The sequence below is a fragment of the Terrapene carolina genome, unplaced genomic scaffold (assembly GCF_002925995.2).
Source record: "Terrapene carolina triunguis isolate 2854851 unplaced genomic scaffold, T_m_triunguis-2.0 Scaffold84, whole genome shotgun sequence".
NCBI classification, from domain to species: domain Eukaryota; kingdom Metazoa; phylum Chordata; order Testudines; family Emydidae; genus Terrapene; species Terrapene triunguis.
In genome coordinates this window covers 5645915-5667193 of record NW_020664435.1, presented here as the reverse complement: position 1 = coordinate 5667193, position 21279 = coordinate 5645915, and the positions used below count along the sequence as shown (strand labels likewise).

The following is a 21279-nucleotide window of genomic DNA, read 5'->3' as shown; positions in this document are numbered from 1 at the left end:
CGCACACCTATTGTGGAATACACATGAGCAATCACTCGAAGAAGACCTTATAAGCAGATAACTACCAGTGTAATCAATTTTCTTGACATAGTTTTAACCTCAAGTTGTCTTTCTCTAAAGACTATTTATACATGGTGGAATTGTTTACCTGTGGTTCTGCATCCTTCACTTCCTTTCATCACGTTATAATTAACCTGCTCTTGCTGAAAATGGGGACTACTTCCTCATGACATTATCAAAGGGTGTGGAAAAAGACAAAGTTGTTAAGCTGTTCAGCGATAAATAACTGTGAAAGCATAAACTCTGCTAGATATGTTGACATAGCAAAACAAATGAAGATAATTTTGCTGTTATTTTAAAAATGAAGATGACATATCAGCATAAAAAGCTGATTGATTTCATTCCTTTACACTATGTAAATGGGATTTTTCCTACAGAGAAACTCTGCTATTGCCAAAAAAATACAAGTTTCTAGTGAATTGAACTGCACATGAGCTCACTAAAAACTTTGACTATTTCTGACAATGCACAAAATTCATACTGACTACCACAATCATTATTTTGCATGATCATACAACTGTTCAGCATGTTGAATAATGACTACTAAAAAATACCTGCTGTTTGCTTGACTGGACATTTAAAAGAGACCGAAGTCTTTTAAGATCAGAGTAATCCCTAGGATAAAACATAATAATGTATCTATTAATAACTCATTAGACAAAGTTATTTATAACCATGTCAACTAGTAGTCTGCTCAATATAAATAAGGTCAATTTGTGTGATCGACATTGGTGAGAGAAAAAGCAATTCTCTGGCATTGCCTTAGTAGACTATTGTTTTATTTTTGCATACAGAAGTTTCATAACCATTGATTTGTTTCTCCAGAATGCCTGAAATCACCAATGGTCTAAATAAACTCTGTGACCAGAGTAACAATTGCCATATGTATAGAGCATTTCACGTTAAAGCATTTAACTTTGGCAGATGGTTCAAATTCCAGAAAGTCACTGTTGAGGTTCAAACAAACTAAACCATTATCAGATACTATACCTTGCAGTGATCCCTTGGGGTTTTTTGTCTGTTCCCTTTTCTGTGCTCTTCACCTTTTTGTCTTGATCAGGCATTGTAAAACATCAACACTGCAGAATTAACATCTCATTCCCTTAAAAATAAAGTGGACGACAGAATACGATTGTGCTATAATGGCAGCAAGTAATAGCACACAGTAGAACCAACTTGAGAAACTTTAGGACTCAAGGTGTGAAAAAGAATAGATGTACTGTATGCCCAACCTGAGACACTAGGTATTAAACAGAGGACATCCCTTAAAATACAGGACATAAAGACAAGATAAGTAAGTCCTGGTCCTAAACACCTGTTTTTTGGGAAGAGGATAGAGAGGACAAAGAGGGATCCCAAGTAACTTGCTACCACCATCCATTTTTACTAGCTTGTTCCTCCTCCAGCATATTATTATTTCTTGCTGTGGATTTGGCTATTTACATTATGGTAGTGCCAGGAGGGCCCCACTGAGATCAGGACCCTGTTGTGCTAAGTGATGCTGGAGGAGGTGGATGAAAGCAGTTGGAAGCCAAGTTCACCCTGCAGTGGTGGCACCTGTCCTGCAGGATTGGGATTGGCTTTCCAACTCCTGGTATTATGACCGGGCACTAAGGGTTGCAGCACCACTGTGGGTTAGACCAGCTGTGCCGCAGCATGATGATGGGGTGGTTGGGCCAAACCTGAGTGGCACTGTGACCCCATGTGCCAGGTAACAACTCCAGGAAAAGGAAGCTGAGACCAGCCCCACAGGACAGCACTCACTGCTGCAGGATGAGCTCATTCTCCAACCCCCTTTCCACTGGGCCACCCCCCTCCCACTGGGCTGGGATTAGGGTTGCGGTGCTGGGGCAGGAGGAGTGTATATGTAATGATGGGTCACAAAAAAAGACAAAATGCAGTTGGTCGTTGGCCTTATTAAAAGTTTGGAAACCACTGTGCTATGCCATAATGACATAGTCAAGACTAGAAAAAATATCAACTTGCCCATGAGAGTAGGAAGCTTTCCAAATCTAGTGCCATCAGTTTCTACAGCTTCTAAACTCTCATTAAAAAAAAAAATCTAGGGGTGAAATCCTGGCCCAACTGAAGTCAATGGCAAAACTCCCATTGGGGCCAGGATTTCACCCTCAATTTTAGCCTTCATGGTTGATAGGAAAACCTTACAAATGAGAAGGAGGCTATGACAGCTACAGAGACAGCAGTGGTAGTGGCCCAAGAATGGAAAAAACAATGAAAATGACTCGATACGGAAGCTGCACATGTACATTATCTTGGAGTAATCATGAATTAATTCAGTTTAAACTAAATGGAAGGAAACAAAAACACATCTGCAACAAGGGTCCTTGATTTAAAAAGCACAATCTTTAAAAAATTAAGGGAATTAGCTAAGGTAGTGGATTGGACTGAAGAACTCAAGTGTCTGAATGTGGAGGAGGCTTAGAACTACTTTCAGGCAAAGTTGCAGAAGCTATCTGAAACCTGGATCCCAAACAAGGGGAAAAAATTCTCAGAGAAGGGTTGCACACCAAAGTGGACAAACATCTCAAACAGGTTATTAAGAGAAAGCAGAAAGCCTACAAGAAATTGAAGGTTGGAAGAATCAGCAAGGAAAGCTACCTCTTGGAGGTCAGAAAGTGCAGGGGAAAAGTGAGAACTGCCAAAAGCCAAGCAGAGTTGGACCTTGCAAAGGAAATTAGAAACAACAGTAAAAGATTATATAACCATATACATAAATAAACAAACAAACAAGGAAGAAGAAGTGGGACCGCTAAGCACTGAGAATGGGGTGGAGATTAACAATAATCTAGGCATGGCCCAACACCTAAACGAATACTTTGCCTCAGTTTTTGATAAGGGTAATGAGGAGCTTAGGGGTAGTGGCAGGGTGGCTAATGGACATGAGGATACAGAAGCAGAAATAACCACATTTGAGGTGGAAGTCGAACTCAAACAGTTTAATGGACCAAACTGGGGGGGGGGGGGGGAGAGGGGTTGGATAATCCCCATCCAAGAATATTAAAGGAACTGGCACATGAAATTGCAAGGCCTATAGCAAGGATTTTTAATGAATCTGTAAACTCAGGGGTCATACCCTATGACTGGAGAATTGCTAATTAGTATCTATTTTTGAGAAATGGAAAAAAAGTGATCCAAGAAACTACAGGCCCGTTAGTTTGACCTCAGTTGTATGCAAGGTCTTTGAATAAATTTTGAAAGAGAAAGTTGCTAAGGACATAGGGCTAAACAGTAATTGGGATAAAATACAACATGGCTTTTAAAAAGGTAGATCGTACCAGACAAACCTGATCTCTTTCTTTCAGAAGAACTGATTTTTTAGACAAAAGAAATGCAGTAGATCTAATCTACCTGGATTTCAGTAAGGCACTTAATAATTTCCCATGTGGAAGAGCATCAGTTAAATTGGAGAAGATGCAGATTAATATGAGAATTTAAAGGTGGATAAGGAACTGGTTAAAGGGGAGACTACTACAGGTCATTCTGAAATTTATGAACTGTCAGGTTGTCGGGAAGTTTCTAGTGGAATTCCTCAAGGATCAGTCATAGGATCAACCTTATTTAACACTAATGACATTGGTGTGACGGTATCTCCCATAAGGCTTTATGGAAATATGCTTAGAATGTGTTTTATGCTACATATGCCAAGTAACATATCTCAAAGGTTATGATCTACTGAATGTATTAATCCTATTTGTATGCATGTATCATTTTTGTATTCGAAGTTATGAATGTTATGAATATTGGCTGTGCACTGGCTTGATTTCTAAATAACCTTAGTAGAGCATTTGGTAAGTTCCTGAAGAAAGGAATGTTGAAATTAAGTACCTAATCAAGAAACACTTAAAGGACAATGGATCTTGGAATGCTCCAATCCACATAAGAAGTCTACTTGAGGACGTTCAAGGTAGCATGTAAACAATGGATGCTACCTGTAAAAACTGTGAGTCATGCATGGATATGTGACTTGCCCAGGTGACTCCTAAACTCCATCTTGGAGCTGGACTTTGCATAGGAGTGAGGAGGGGGTCTCCACCCACAAGAGAAAGTCTATTTAAACCCCTGGAAGACCCCTCCATTTTGTCTTCGGCTGGCTAAAGAGAGAGCATCTCCACCCCCCAGGATACTTGAAAGAAACTGGAACAAAGGGCAGTGATTGCAAGGGATGTGAGTGATTGCTGGACCCAGGCTAAAAGGAGATTAGTCTGTAAAAGGGAGCATTCTGGAACTGATGAGGATCTTATCTGTATTCAGTTTGATTAGACATAGATTTGCGCATTTTATTTGATTTTGCTTGGTGACTTACTTTGTTCTGTCTGTTACTACTTAAATCCTACTTTCTGTATTTAATAAAATCACTTTTTACTTATTAATTAACTCAGAGTATGTATTAATACCTGGGGGAGCAAACAACTGTGCATATCTCTCTATCAGTGTTATAGAGGGCGAACAATTTATGAGTTTACCCTGTATAAGCTTTATACAGGGTAAAACGGATTTATTTGGGTTTAGACCCCATTGGGAGTTGGGCATCTGAGTGTTAAAGACAGGAACACTTCTGTTAGCTGCTTTCAGGTAAATCTGCAGCTTTGGGGCAAGTAATTCAGACCCTGGGTCTTTGTTGGAGCAGACGGGTGTGTCTGGCTCAGCAAGACAGGGTGCTGGAGTCCTGAGCTGGCAGGGAAGGCAGGGGTAGAAGTAGTCTTGGCACATCAGGTGGCAGCTCCCAGGGAGTTTCTGTGATCCAACCCGTCACAACAGGTACAAAAAGTGCGAATGTGCTAATAAAATTTGAAGATGACACAAAGTTGGGAGATATTGCCAATATGGAGGAGGTGCGGAATATCATACAAAAAGATCTGGAGGACCTTGAAAATTGGAGTAATAGAAATGGGATGAAATTTAATAGTACAAAGTGATGCACTTAGGGACTAACAACAATAATTTTTGCTATAAGCTGGGGACTTATCAGTTGGAAGTGACAGAAGAAGCGAAGGACCTGGGTGTATTGGCTGATCACAGGATGACTATGAGCCACCAATGAGATGCAGCCGTGAAAAAGGCTAATGCAATCCTAGGATGGATCAGGTGAGGTATTTCCAGTAGAGATAGGGAAGTGTTATTGCCATTATGCAAGCCACTGGTCAAACCTCATCTGGAATAGTGTGTGCAGTTCTGGTCTCCCATGTTTAAGAAAGATGAATTCAAACTGGAACAGATGCAGAGAATGGCTACTAGGATGATCAGGGGAATGGTAAACCTACCTTATAAGAGGAGACACAAGGAGCTTGGCTTGTTTAGCCTAGCCAAATGAAGGCTGAGAGAAGATATGACTGCTCTCTAGACATACATCAAAGGGATAAATACCAGGGAGGGAGAATAATTATTTAAGTTATGCACCAATGTTACCACAAGAATAAATGGATATAAACTGGCCATCAACAAGTTTAGGCTTGAAATTAAGTGAATGTTTCTTACCATCAGCGGAGTGAAGTCCTGGAACAGTCTCCCAAGGGGACCAGTGGGGGCAAAAAACCTAACTGGCTTCAAGACTGAGCCTTGTAAGTTTATGGAGAGGGTGGTATGATGAGCTTGCCTATAATGGCATATGGCCCATCTTCGACTACTAGTAGCAAATATCCCCAATGGATGGAGATGGGGCACTAGATAGGGAGGGCTCTGAGTTACTACAGAGAATTATTTCCCAGCTGTCTGGCTGGTGGGTTTTGCATCATGCTCAGGGTCTAACTGATCACCATATTTTGGGTTGGGAAGGAATTTTCCCCCAGGTCAGATTGGGGGAGAGGTTGTTTTCCTCTGCAGCATGGGGCACAGGTCACTTGCTGGTTTAAACTAGAGTAAATGGCAGATTCTCTGTAACTTTAAGTCTTTAAATCATAATATGAGGACTTCAGTAATTCAGTCAGAGGTTATAGGTCTATTACAGGAGGAGGTGGTTGAGGTTCTGGAAAAAGAATCCAAGATGTTTTTAGTAACATACGTATAGAAATGTGTTCATTGCAACATATACATTTTTAAGTTGAGAGTGTCAGAAAGTCAGGGACTACAAAAAAGGTAGATCTCATTAAGGGAATGCCCAATTCAGCTCTGAATCAAAGTCCAGCTTTCTGCCCAGTTCACAGAGATATGAACCAGGCCCACTCCTACTAGATGAGGGTAGTCAGCGCATCTCAGGAGGTTGTCAGCACTTTATAGGATTGGGCCCAAGGACAGGAAGGAGTAGAAATTAGAAGAGAACTGAACAGCTGATTTGAGAAAGTCCTGAGAGTCGCTTATTTATTTGACTTTGTTATTTCATTGCTTTTATTTTTCTTTTGTGGTCATGGGTGCCTGTCAGTAAGTCACTATTTCAAAATATACAGGACAGATTATTTTTTATGCCACCTCGTATAGCTAATATTTATCATGAAAGGATTTATTTTTCTTCCTTGACAACCTGATACATGTACATATTTTCCTTTTATATTAACAAATGGCATGCACCACGGGGTAGGCATCACAGAGCTTTGACAATATGAATTATCACAGTGACAAGCTAGTAAACATAAGAACCTTAACTTTGAATTAGTTATTAAATGCAAACAAAAAGACAAAGTGATGGTAGGGTTGGCATTTTAAATGTATAGCAATCAGTATACCTTTTTAAAAAACGTAACAAACTAGCTATATACAAATATAATGCCCATAGGTTAGAAAAAAGGATGAACCCTGACATGGGAAGCATCAAAGATACTGCTCTGCACTCTGAGCTCACTGCCCCTTTGCCAGTTGGAATGAAGAGTGGTTCTATAATAGCCAGAGAAAGGAAGTTAAACTTGGGGCCCTGTGGACAATGTTTGCCAAAAGATTCCAAGCTCATGTATCCATTTAGGCATTCTTAAAGAGGAACTCATCTATTTTCAATGACTTTTGCAAACTGTATCAATCTAGAAGTCTTCACATTTATCTATGTCAAGTATTTTTACAGATCTGCAGGTATAATTTTATTAATATTTAACTTGGATTAATCATTTATTTAGAGGAGTTTTCATATTGTATATTAGAGCAAACCCGATACTAACAAACAACACTTTGCACTTCTTCGGTCCCAAGCCTCCAAAGTGTTTTACAAACATTGCTGAAGTCTCACAACACTCCTGTGAGATATGGAAGTATTAACATAAGAACATAAGAGCAGTCATACTGGGTCAGACTAAAGGTCCATCTAGCCCAGTATCCTGTCTTCCAACACTGGCCAATGCCAAGTGCCCCAGGGGAAATGAACAGAACAGGTAATCATCAAGTGATCCATCCCCTGTCGCCCATTCCCAGCTTCTGGCAAACAGAGGCTAGGGACACCATCCCTTCCCATGCTGGCTAATAGCCATCGATGGACCTATTCTCCATGAATTTACTAGTTCTTTTTTGAACCCTGTTATAGACTTGGCCTCCACAACATCGTCTGGCAAAGAGCTCCACAGGTTGACTGTACGTTGTGTGAAAAAAGACTTTGTTTTGTTTGTTTTAAACCTGCTGCCCATTAATTTCATTTGGTGACCCCTAGTTCTTGTGTTATGAGGAGTCAATAACTCTTCCTTATTTACTTTCTCCACACCAGTCATGATTTTATAGACTTCAATCATATCTCCCCTTAGTCGTCTCTTTTCCAAGATGAAAAGTCTCAGTCTTATTAATCTCTCCTCATACAGAAGCTATTCCATACCCCTAATAATTTTTGTTGCCATTTTCTGAACCTTTTCCAATTCCAATATATCTTTTTTGAGATGGGGCAACCACATCTGCATGCAGTATTCAAGATGTAGGTATACCATGGGTTTGTATAGAGGCAATATATTTTCTGTCTTATTATCTATCCCTTTCTTAATGATTCCCAACATTCTGTTTGCTTTTTTGACGGCCGCTGCACATTGAGTGGATGTTTTCAAAGAACTATCCACAATGACTCCAAGATCTCTTTCTTGAGTGGTAACAGCTAATTTAGACCCCATCATTTTATATGTATAGTTGGGATTATGTTTTCCAGTGTACATTACTTTGTATTTATCAACACTGAATTTCACCTGCCATTTTGTTGCCCAGTCACCCAGTTTTGAGAGATCCTTTTGTAGCTCTTCGAAGTCTGCCTGGGACTTAACTATCTTGAGTAGTTTTGTATCATCTGCAAATTTTGCCACCTCATTGTTTACCCCTTTTTCCATTTATGAATATGTTGAATAGGACTGGTCCCAGTACAGACCACTGGGGGACACCACTATTTACCTCTCTCCATTCTGAAAACTGACCATTTATTCCTACCCTTTGTTTTCTTTTAAACAGTTACCGATCCATGAGAGGACCTTCCCTCTTATCCCATGACAGCTTACTTTGCTTAAGAGCCTTTGGTGAGGGACCTTGTCAAAGTACACTCTATCCACTGGATCCCCCTTGTCCACATTCTTGTTGACCCCTCAAAGAATTCTAGTTGATTGGTGAGGCATGATTTCCCTTTACAAAAACCATGTTGACTCTTCCCCAACAAATTATGTTCATATATGTGTCTGACAATTCTCTTCTTTACTATAGTTTCAACCAGTTTGCCTGGTACTGAAGTCAGGCTTACCAGTCTGTAATTGCCGGGATCACATCTGGAGCCCTTTTTTAAAAATTGGCATCACATTAGCTATCCCCCAGTCATTTGGTACAGAAGCTGATTTAAATGACAGGTTACACACTACAGTTGTACAATTTCATATTTTAGTTCCTTCAAAACTCTTGGGTGAATACCATCTGGTCCTGGTGATTTATTCCTGTTTAGCTTATCAATTTGTTCCAAAACCTCCTCTAATGACACCTCAATCTGGGACAGTTCCTCAGATTTGTCAGCTAAAAAGAATGGCTCAGGTTCGGGAATTTACCTCACATCCTCAGCAGTGAAGACCGATGCAAAGAATTAATTTAGTTTCTCCGCAATGGCCTTATCGTCCTTGAGTGCTCCTTTAGCATCTCGATCGTCCAGTGGCCCCACTGGTTGTTTAGCAGGCTTCCTGCTTCTGATGTACTTAATTTTTTTTGCTATTACTTCTTGAGTCTTTGGCTAGCTGTTCTTCAAATTCTTTTTTGGCCTTCCAATTTTTACACTTTTTATACTATTTTTACACTTCATTTGCCAGAATTTATGTTCCTTTCTATTTTCCTCACTATTTAACTTCCAATTTTTAAAGGCTGCCTTTTTGCCTCTCACTGCTTTTTTTACTTTGTTGTTTCGCCACAGTGGCACCTTTTTGGTTCTCTTACTATGTTTTTAAATTTGGGGTATACATTTAAGTTAAGCCTCTATTATGGTGTCTTTAAGAAGTTTCCATGCAGCTTGGAGGGATTTCACTTTTTGCACTGTACCTTTTAATTTCTGTTTAATTAACTTCCTCATTTTTGTGTAGTCCCCCTTTCTGAAATTAAATGCTACCATGTTGGGCTGCTGTGGTGTTTTCCCCACTACAGGGATGTTAAATTTAATTATATTATGGTCACTATTACCAACCGGTCCACCTTTTGGACCAGATCTTGTGCTCCACTTAGGACTAAATCAAGAATTGCCTCTCCTCTGGTGGGTTTCAGGATCAGCTGCTCCAAGAAGCAGTCATTTAAGGTATCAAGAAACTATCTCTGCATCCCTCCCTGAGGTGATATGTACCCAGTCAATATAGGGATAGCTGAAATCCCCCATTATTATGGAGTTTTTTATTTTAATAACCTCTCATCTCCCTGAGCATTTCACAGTCACTATCACCATCCTGGTCAGGTGGTCGGTAATATATCTCTACTGCTATATTTTTATTATTAGAGCATGGAATTACTATCCATAGAGATTCTATGGTACAGTTTGGTTCGTTTAATATTTTCACTTCATTTAATTCTACACTTTCTTTCACATATAGTAGAAATGGTCACTCCTGCACCAGAATGACCTGTTCGGTCCTTCCGATATATTTTGTACCTTGGTATCACTGTGTCCCATTGATTATCCCCATTCCATCAAGTTTCTGTGATGCCTATTATATCAATATCGTCATTTAATACAAGGTACTCTAGTTCACCCATCTTATTATTTAGACTTTAGCATTTGTATATAAGCACTTTAAAAACTTGTCATTTTTTAGCTGTCTGCCATTATATGATGTAACTGAATGGGACTTTTTTCATTTGACTGTTTCTCGTCCTACCTGTATTTTATCATCTTCCATCCTCTCCTCACTAGGACATAGAGAATCTCCATTAATAGATACCCTAAGGGATACCTCTGTCTGAACCACGTGCTCCTCCGCACCTGTCGGCTTTCCCTCAGCCCTTAGTTCAAAAACTGTTCTACAACCTTTTTAATTTTAAGTCCAGCAAAGGATTAAGCCTAAACAGGCCTAGATTTCCCATAACAAATCAATATGTTCATGGCACTGCTGGCTCTTTGTCCTTCCAAAGCAATCTCCCTAGTTCCTATGGTGGAATCCAACATTCTCCCTCCATACAAATAATTCAATCCGAGCACTGTGGGTTCATGTGCACATTTATCCAGCTCAAGACCCAGATCCTGCCTGAGTCTATCCTGCTAAATCTCTGTTTACAGATGTGGCAACAGAGGTTAAGCGGTTGCAGAGAGTTATACAGCAAGTCTGTAACAGAGCAGGGATAACAATCCAACTCTCTCAAATCCATTTTCTGTGCCATCAGACAGACCTTTTTGGGAATGCTGTTGGTGACTGGGAGGTTTGGAAATTATGATGATAGATTAAAGCATCAATAATTTGGTCCCTTTTCAATTTCCACAACTGGGATTTGGGGTCAGATGGGGGCAGAACTATGTAACTAGACTGTGTTTAGCAGGTAAAAGTATTATGGAATCTCTATTTTAGCAGTGTTCTCTTCTATTAGCTGGTCCGACTCACCTCTGAGATATCTTCCCTTGAATCTGCTGATGTTACTTTATTTTTTTTAGACTGTTCAGACTGAGTTTGTACATATTCTCAAGGGGTTACACCTCTACCCTGATATAACGCGACCTGATATAACATGAATTCGGATATAACGCAGTAAAGCAGTGCTCCGGGGGGGGGGGCGGGGGGAGCTGAGCGCTCCGGCAGATCAAAGCAAGTTCGATATAATGCAGTTTCACCTATAACACGGTAAGATTTTTTGGCTCCCGAGGACAGCGTTATATCGGGGTAGAGGTGTACTTGCAAAAAGTTATCAGATTGCTTTTTCAAACCCAGTTTGAAATGCTAGGCAGAAACTGTGTGTATTTAACTCTCCAAGTCCCTCTCATTCCGCCAAACTTGTTAACACATCTCCGGTGAGGTAGAGCTCAGAACTAAAGGGAATCCCTCGGGTGTCCCTTCCCCCGATCAGCACGGACAGGGGCATCCCTTATCCAATCAGACCTCTGGGCAGAGTTCCTCTGGGCAGTGTCCAGACACCTCAGAGACCTGGGAGAAGCAGCTGGTGCTGTCAGGGGTTCTCTGCTGGGTGTCACCTCCGGATCCCTGATTTTCAGCCTTTGATCTCACTGCCGTCCCTGTTGTTTCATATGTTGTCCCTGGTGTTCAGTGGTGGCCTGGGTCTGATGGCTCTTCCCCCAGCCCAATTTGAGGGGGCCTCGATCCCCGTCCCAGGACTCACAAACAGAAGGGACAGGGGCAGCGACCTCCCTGCTTTCGGACCCGCCACCTTCCCTGCGATCCAAGACACACCGGCCTCCTGCTGACCAGCACCTCGGGTCAGTCCCGCTGGCGGCGGCCGCTTTGTCCAGCGTCCCGCTGGCCAGTTATTTCCCGGCCTCTCTCGGGGGAGGGGCGCACGCCCCGCGGGGAGGGTCCCGTTACCCGCCTATGGCCGGGCCCCGGCGCCCCTCACGCTACCCAACCCGGCAGCGGGCTCCCTCCTACTCACTGCGCGGCGGCGGGAGGTGGCGAGGGGCTAATCCTCGGGGAAGCCCCTGTTCGCTTCGCTCCGGTGCCCCCCGGGCCACGCTCCTCTTGCCGCAGCCCCCGAGTTTGTTTTTTTTAAATCAACTGACAGCATCGCAGCCAATCAGATCACTCCTTCTTCGGAGACGCCGAGTTCCCCGTCCAATCGCTGTCCTCCTTGCTACAAGGTGCCGGGCACCATAGAGACAGCTAAACGCCGCCGCTGTTGCCATGGCCACAGCAACGCTCCGGGGTCAAGCTCGGCCAAGTAACTCGGTGGGATCGGGTCACTGTACTGGGGCTAGGGGCCCCGAGCGGGTGCAGGGCAGCGGCTTCCCCCAGGTGGGGCCCAGGAGCGAAGCGGCGCTGGCTCTGGGCGAGCTCGGAAAGAGGAGGGAGGCAGCCCGGCCTGCTCCGGCCGCCTCAGCGCCCCGGGGGTGGCATGCGCGGGGGCGGGAGGGTGCTGGGAGCATAGAGCGCTGCGGCCCCTTCCCCCCCGAGCCGCTCTCTCGCCCCGACGCGCGGGTCCCCGCCGCTGGAAGCGCTCCGACCCCGGTCCCGCTGAACCAAGGCACAAAAATCCCATTCAGAGCGGGACTACGCCCCAAAGGGGTCCGCTCTAAAACACTCTAATAGCTATGCTTATTTGCAACTTATTGCCCTTAAATACAGCCAGGCTCCGGGCCCACCAGGAGTTACCGTCTTTAAAATTTCCATACAGTTAGTTCAAGCAGTTACAGGACCTGCAACTCAAACACTGCAAGGTCCCTCCCCCCCCCCAAAAAAAACCCCAACTTGGCGAAATTTTATCTACATAGGTTTTCAATCCACACCAGTTATCCAACTCATAAAGAGGCTAAAATTAAAATAAGTATTTATAATGGAAGGTGGAAGTACGTGGTGGCATGCTTTTAATAACTGTATTGAAATTTACTGTACACAGTAAATCAGAAGAAACCTGTCTTCCCTGGAAGCCATAGTCTTTTTGGTTATTTGGTTGGAAATTTTGGTTATTTCATTTTAACACACCTAATCCAGTTTTGATTGAGTACTCATAATTTGGGCAATTTCTAAATCTGGTTAGAAAGTCATAAATTTAACACTTACAGAATCATTCTGTCAGAATGTCATAAAATACAGACTAATTCTGGCACATTTACAGCACAACAGATATAGATTATTTGCTCAGATACTTAGTGCCTGTCTACACATGGAGTTATTCTATAATAGCTATTCAGGAACAGCTATTCCATAATGTGTGCACACATGGAGTTATTCCAGAATAACTTTCATGTGTAGACAAATAGAGCACACACATCACTCCATAAATCAGAAAAGTCTGCAAATGTCAGCAGATGCAACACATTATTTTTCAAGGCTGTCTGTCCCTTACCAGAAAGAGAGAGAGAGAGAGAGAGAGAGAGAGAGAGAGACTGGAACAGCTTTATAATCAGTGCCATTAATCCTGTACTTGACATTTACATATTTGCATGGAAGTAGAAATTAAAACATTTAATTCAGTTCAGTAGATTTTTATTGCTTTTGCCAACTTTTTGAAACATTACAAAAAATAACTTTCTTCTAATCACAATTAAACAAATTACAAAGGCTGGATCTTTTACATTAGAGACGTCAGAGAATTTTGTGTACTTCATATAAACTTAAAACATTGTTTCTCCATATGGAATAATGTTTAACTTGCTTTGGGTTTTATTATAAAAGTAAAAGCATTATTTTTTTATTTAGAAAAGCAGTCATAAAAAGTTGGAACTGTATTGTATGTAATTACATCACAAGTGACCAAATATAATGAATACTAAAATTAAAAATGTTGTTCAGTTAAATGTGCTGAACATTGGAAGACATAAAAAACAATGTGAATCACATATCAACAACAGAAGGGAAAAAAAGGTTATAAATGCCATGTCGTCTTTTACCAATAAGTCACTATTTAGAAAAACCCTGGATGTCTGACACATTACTGCAAGAACTCCAAATAAGTGTCAATATGTACTAAATTCAATATGAAAAAGTCTTTAGGTTAATATCAATTCCAACTAAAAGTTTTTCCTACAGTTGACAATTTTACTAAAAAAAGTTACAAAATAAAATTCATTTTTAATTAAAATCACTAGGCAAATTTCTTTTGCATTTATAACACTACTTTTTCATAGACTCAAAACTGTGTGCCTGTAGTCTTAAATTTATTTTCTATAAAATAAATTACTGTTGATATAAACAAGCCACCCTTCACACACTCATACTATGCTAGATAATGGATGTGACCTAGAGGAGTAATTTTAAAACACTGAATTACTAATCATATGAAACAAAAGCAAATTAGAATCAACATGTGGTGTTAATGCCCTACAAATTCTACGTTTGTGAATTTAAAACAATATGAACCAATTAAGTTATTTTGCATTTACAGAATTTATGTACAACATATAACCCTTTATTATGCTACAGGCTCTGTTACATTACACCTATTTATTACAGTTATATTTGATAGCACTTTGAATCTGCCTTTGCAAAGGGAAAACTTTAGAAAACTACTGTTTACACAGATAAATGCATTTGAAATGAAAGATACTGGGAGAGGTTTTGTTAAACATAAGAGAAATAGTTAATACGTTTGGCTGAAAAAAACCCAAAACACTAGTGGCTCTAAATTTTGTCCTACAAGTTTTGTGATGATAAACTTGGCAACCTGGAACATTTTGCATTTTTTACTTAAAAAACCATATACATTAAAACAAAGAGGAAAGTATAATTAACTTGGGCACATCTAAAACAGAATTAGAAATGTGTTTCTTGTAATACATAAGAAAATACTAAAAATGAGTTTTTCTAAAGTTAATGTTTAAAAATGACTGCTTTGTAAATGAGACCTTTTAGGGGATATTTGAATTGAGTGGTCAAAATTAAGACCTATATTTACGTAAACATACATCTTTATAAATAAATTAAAAAGGATCAAAAGGAATTTCCTGAGGTGGCTCTGCAGCCAGATACACAGTAGCATTAAGCTCCATCCCTGGCAAACAAGGCATCTAAAAAGTGCAGGGCTGGTTTTTTTATTCCATTGTTAGAATGGAAAAATATTGGCTTAATTTTAAGTTTTACCCCAAGATAACTCAGTGTACAGTAATTATCACTGCTCATTTACACCTACTAAGGGAACATTTATATATATAAGTACAGGAAACTATGTCCTTCACTATTTTACTTTAGCTGTATACATGATTTTTTTTTTTTTAATGCAGAGAAGGAAACAACATTTATACAAAGTAAAAAATAAGCAGTAAATTACTTAAACATAAGTTACCACTGGGTTTTTATGCATGTAATACCATGTCTGATTCTGATGTCCAGTGGTTAAAAAGAAGTGAGAATATAACACATTATTAACCAAGAACATTGGAACAAAATGTAAACAACTTTGCAAGTCATGGTATTTCTGGCACTGATTAATTATTTACATTATTCAACAGAATTAAAGGAATACTGTGATTCTAAGAGAATTCCAAATTTTTACTTTAAATTGAAAAATACCCACTTCCTGTAAAGTAGCCAAAACTTATTAACTCTTTGGCAATGGAAACCAGATGCAAAATGTTCAGTGTCATGAAACCCTGAACTCTGGCATTAAAGGGTTAAAAATCTCAAGACCTGTGATGTCGGTTTGGGTCTTTGGAAACTGTTGTGCAGCTGTGGACATGGAAAAATAAAATGCTAAAGGAAGACCAGTAAGTAAAAAAAGCACTGTGGATAATGCTATGTACACTGGCAGAGAAGTTTTTATTCTCCTTCTTGACTATATCAGAAAGAAGATACTTAACAGTCAAGAGTTGACTTGCAGACATGGACTTCATTCTTTGTGAGGTTTGAGGAGAATTTGGGAGAGAGAGCCATAATTCTACTATATATCTTATTTCAACCAGAGGAAAAACATGTTCCTTGAAGGAGCATATGTTCAGGCTAAGAAACAGGCCAAACACACACCCAGGAATGAAGAAACACCTATACTGTGCCTGACTCAATATTAGTCAAATTGATAGTGCAGACCTTATTTGATTTTGCTCAGACTTTAGCCATTATTGTGATGTCAGTTTGCATAGCATTATTCATACTGCTTTGTATTGTTGTTTGTGTCAAAAAACTTATTTTTTTCCCCTGGAATTCAGCCTAACCTCAGCAGCACCATTTTACTATATCATGATTACAATTAAAGGGGATGGTAATCTATGTAAAGTTTAACTTTTTAGTGTAACTTTAATGCCACTAGCAATATTTCCACCATACCCAATTACTGTTTTTAGTTTTATTGTAAAATTATCCTCACCCCAAATTGCCAGCACCCAGCTCCATGTTAAGTAGTATTTTGAAAAACATTGCCTTGGCTTAATTCTGCTCCCTTTGAAGTTAATGAGAGCTGAAGCATAAAATCAAAGGTAAAACTCTCATTAATTTCAATAGGAGCAGCAGATTTAAGCCAAAGGTGGGTGCTTTTGAAAATAGTTGCCTCTATTTTTAATATATGTCGTTTGTACTTAAAACTATTATGGGCCTAGCAAATGCTGTTAGCAGCTCAAAATTTAGATAAATCATTTGAGAAAATAAAGAAACACCAAAAAAACCCCAAGAATAAGGCAAAAAACATCAACAGTGAAAACAGGTAAGTGATCAAGATTTTGATCTTTACATAAAATTAAAACATTTCCTCAAATACAAATGCTCACACTAAACATTGCAGGGGTTGGAGATACCAGTACAATAACTTAGTTCACTGAGAATGCAGTTGATGTGTTCCATCTAAATGTCCGAGGACCCCAATAAATCAAATTTACTTTAGTATACAAATATTAACTTTTTCAAATTTGGTTTACACAGCATTAAGATTCATACCAATTAAAATAAATAAAACATTTTTAAAAAAATTGAGGTTAATATGCTACCAAATATGCCCTTTAAAATGGAAAGGATCAGAACTGTAAACACAAAACCCAAGGTAATTTGTAATCCATAAAATACTGGTCATAAAGCTATCTCAGAATTATAACCAACTGGTGATAAATTAGTCAAACATTTTATAAATTAAAAAAAGAATAAAGCCTAATTCAAGAAAAAGACATTCTGATGAGGACAAGAGATGCTGGAAAGGCTCCAGTCTCCTCTCTGAGAACATGTGTCTTCCATTATTGACAACAGAAGTTATGCATACACAGAGAGAAGAGAACATATCTCTAAGAGTTCAAGACTATAATATAATGTGCTCTAATAAATAGTTATCAACCAAACACATACTAAATTATTTCTGTTAGAGATCCATTTTACATTACTTAAACATTGAGCTTCCAGAAATATCAAATACTGATTTGAGATTAAAACTACATTTAAAGAGGACCCGTATTGCTATTGAGTAATATAATAGGATTTGAAGAATAGATTTTTTAAAAAAAGGGGATGGAACAGCATTATATATATTTTAAGGACTACATCACGTATCAGTTTATGGTTGAAAGGCCAATGCCATGAAATATGAATCACAGAATCCAGAGAGATCATCATCATATAGTGGAGAAAAGTCAAATATGTAGTTTATGTAATGGCACATTAACATTTGTTCTATGGAAACTGACATAATCTGTGCTTTCCCTGCAAAAAATCTCAAATGTAATTGCCTGCACTGAAAACAAAATTCTGTAGCAGAAGAAGTTACAACAGAGACATATTACAACATACTAAGTAATGTGGACCAATAATTATCAGCAAAAGCTGATTTGACATTTATGCACATATTGATTACCAAAAAGAATATGCATTCATTTCAATCTTCCTATTTAAAAAATGAAAATAAAATTTCCAATAAAATAAATATTTGAGGAGTGATCACCACCCATCTTACTTGTATGAACATCTCATTATACACGTATAGTATCTACAGTGCTAATAACTGCAGAGTCAAACATGTGATACTTCTTAAAGAAACATGGAAATCACCATTCAATGGTATGATATCCTACAGTGATATATACATATACAAACACACACACATACATAATTCCCCTTGATTTCGTTCTATAATGATGTTTCAGCATCCACATACTTCATTATAGGTGAATCTTCCATGCTTATTTTCACACTTTCTGGTTTCTCAGGGCTGTTGAAAGTAAAGACAAAGGTTTATGGTCTCCAAAAAAACTGACAAAAAGATTAAGCCAAGCACTTCCAAACTTTAGCATGCAAGCATCCAAAGTTTGAGAGATTCTTATAGATGGATGCATTTATAATAAAAATCTCATACACGCAGTACTAGTTTGAAAAGGCTGCAAACAAACCTAAAAGTAAAATCTTGCATGCCATTCTGCTATTGCATTCCAACCCTGAAGTAAGATTCTTGTGAACTGTGATTTGCCCTATCAGAAAATGATGCATTTTGCCATTTAAATGTATCGACACTAAAATGTGTACCAAACAATAGTATTTACATCCTTTAATTATTTTCAGGGAAATTTAATTTTGTTAATTATATGGAAGTGGGAAAAGTGTTTTGGTTTTTTGGAGGTGTGGGGGTTGAGGGAGAAACATTTGTCATAAATTCAATTTATATCACAGACATTTTTTGATGGATTAGTATCTGTTTGCATTTATCCATAACAATCTGCAAACTCCATTTTGTTTTGTGAACACCATCTTGATTGTAAAACTGTACTGTGCCTAAACTTTTGCCTTTTAACCTCCATATTGGATTGGGATTCCAGGAGATGTCTGGAGAAATACTTGTGCCTAGTGGAGGGTTAACAAAGGAGAACCATCAGGAGTTGTTCACCTAAACTCTTTTATTCAAATAAAAGACACCATGAACAATGAGCTGGCTGCCACCCAAAGTAGTCTGGATGACTACTGGATGATTTAGTTGGTGTTGGTCCTGCTCTGAGCAGAGGATTGGACTAGATGACCTCCTGAGGTCTCTTCCAACCCTAATATTCTATGATTCTAGTCCTTTCTCAGGTAGGCCCTAACTAAGCAACAGATTACCTAACAAGAAACTTCAAGCCGCTCAGAGCAGTCATTTAGCAGGGGGAACTGGAACTTTATAAAAGAAGGGTCTTTTCAATGGCCTTTTTATAAGCAACAAGAACTAGAAGGCAAACTGTGCAGGAAGAGAAGGAACGATCTTGGGTTCCCTAGGAGACACTGACCAAAGCCCAAAGGACTCTCAGAGTGATAAGGAAACTGAGGCAGGGATTTGAATGCAGGTATTTTTATTTTTTCTTAAATCAGTATCTCTCTTGTGCTTGGTCTGTGAGTGAAATGTGACTGGTTTGGAAGTTACTTTGCAAAGTCTCTGTTACTTGCTTTCACTGTCACATTGTGCCTGAGGAAGGAAACAGTAAACTGTATGGTCCTCAGCTTCAGTGGAACTCAGAGTATGCAAGCCTACTGAGTAAGCTTGGGAGGGGGCTAGCACTAGTTTCTGTGCCTATGCAGTTGGATTGTGAAGTCCCATTTCTAAGGAGGGGTGTCAGACAAAGGATCTGTACCCCAAGAGTGTGCCCACGGACAAAGGGACAAACAATGCCTAATCTCTAATCAGACCCAGCAAGCCTTGAGCATGTGGGATCCAGCAGTTGGGTCCAAACAGCATCTACCGGTGGCATCGAGGGAGGATGCAATGGGCTCAGATGGTTGTAACATTTATTTACTAAAAATATATTCTAAACTTTAGAATACCCAATGGGAAAATTATCCCTTTTAAATGGAAAGGAGAAATCTAGGATTTGATGAAACAGGGAAAGAGGGCATGATTACCACCTATACTGCTCCAAATATCAGGTAATTGGAAAGGGAGGGTCACTGAAGAGCAATACAAGGTACATTCTCAACCTCCCTCATCTCTTATTTCTTTCGGGGGGGAACAGTTGACCTTGGGTATGCAAGATCAAAGACCTGAACTCTGATGTTCTGTCTTTTGACCAGTCCTTCCAAGCTGACTAAAACAGTTCTTAAATGTTACTGTGCTATTGTTGTTGCATGCTATTGCAGCCTAATTGTAATAGATATTGGGCTTTTTAGCAATTAGAATAAACTTCTTGGAAATATTTTAACTTGGGTTGGAAAGGGATTGTATTTAGAGATACCTATATGCAGCAGGAAAAGGGAGTTACTGCTGATTTCAGATTAATTCAGGAAGAGCAAGAAGAGTAAACTAAAATTAGCAAAAGCATTCTCAATTTTATGGGTAAGAATGTTGCCAGAGCATTCTCAGGACACCTAACACTTCTGCTCCTCTATTGCAGACACAGACTGGCTGGTGCAGAGATTTTTGGATTAAAAATATGAGATGTATGCTTGATAGTCGTCTGAATCAGGAAACCAGGCATGCACAGAGATGATTTTGGAAGGGAACACCTCATTTACACTATTGGACTTCACAGTTTTGGCATGAGCACAGTGCAAAGTTGCAATGCACTTGCTGAATTTTAGGCTAGCCTCTTTTCTTATTCTACTATTAATTAATTAATTACGGCTGCTCCTTTGAGCCTGTCCTTATTTGGATTGATATCTGACTCATTTATTGTTATGTATGGTACACAGAATTGGTCTTTAATCTTAGCTTCATATTTGATTTGTTGTGCTACATTTTAAAGGGCTTTTTAAAATTCTTTATACGTTTTGCATGTAATAAGATATTAAATCATAAAAACTAATTTATTTTGATTTCCTGGTTATTCAGTATCTTCAGGCACTAACTTTATGTACATGTCTCCCCCAAGAGCAACAGCCACTCTACCTGATCACTAGTTGAATTACAATAAGAAAAACTATAGATGGGTGCCTGTGCCATTCTACAGTGACTGGATTTGCACACTAACACACACAGAACAGAGAGGATACAGCGAGAGGGGTGATATGGTCAAAGCAATGAACTAGGAAAAAGGATATTTGCAGCAGCATTCTGAATGGATGAGAGACTGGGCAAGAATGCATTTGTCAAAGCCAAAGAAAAGGATGTTGCAGTAACATGTACCATAAAAACTAATATATATATTTTTGAAATTTAAGTGTAACAACATCCCAAGGGATGCATGAAGAACTGTAACTATCAAAAGGAGAAATCCATAACATCAAGAACAGAACCATCAAACTCTAAGGTAAACAAGTGATGAGTGACAATTCCATGAGATCTTTGATGCAGAAGTACAGTAAGTATTTTTTCCTTCTTTAAAGACACCATCTGCAC

General features: G+C 39.2%; 2 protein-coding genes across 3 annotated transcripts in view; both read right to left on the bottom strand.

The window, feature by feature from the left end:
* Positions 1–12078, bottom strand: part of NEK10 (NIMA related kinase 10) — a 76333-nt gene extending 64255 nt beyond the window's left edge. The window contains exons 1-3 of the mRNA XM_029911002.1: positions 12016–12078; positions 1051–1162; positions 615–675 (exon numbers count right to left, since the gene is read on the bottom strand). Of these exons, the coding sequence (XP_029766862.1) occupies positions 615–675; positions 1051–1124 (135 nt within the window). The 5' untranslated portion in view covers positions 1125–1162; positions 12016–12078. The remainder of the gene's footprint in view (positions 1–614; positions 676–1050; positions 1163–12015) is intronic.
* Positions 12079–13548: 1470 nt separating this feature from the next.
* Positions 13549–21279, bottom strand: part of SLC4A7 (solute carrier family 4 member 7) — a 66525-nt gene continuing 58794 nt past the window's right edge. For both annotated transcript variants that reach the window (XM_026649369.1, XM_026649367.1), the window contains one exon: positions 13549–18195. In XM_026649369.1, the coding sequence (XP_026505154.1) occupies positions 18114–18195 (82 nt within the window). In that variant the 3' untranslated portion in view covers positions 13549–18113. The remainder of the gene's footprint in view (positions 18196–21279) is intronic.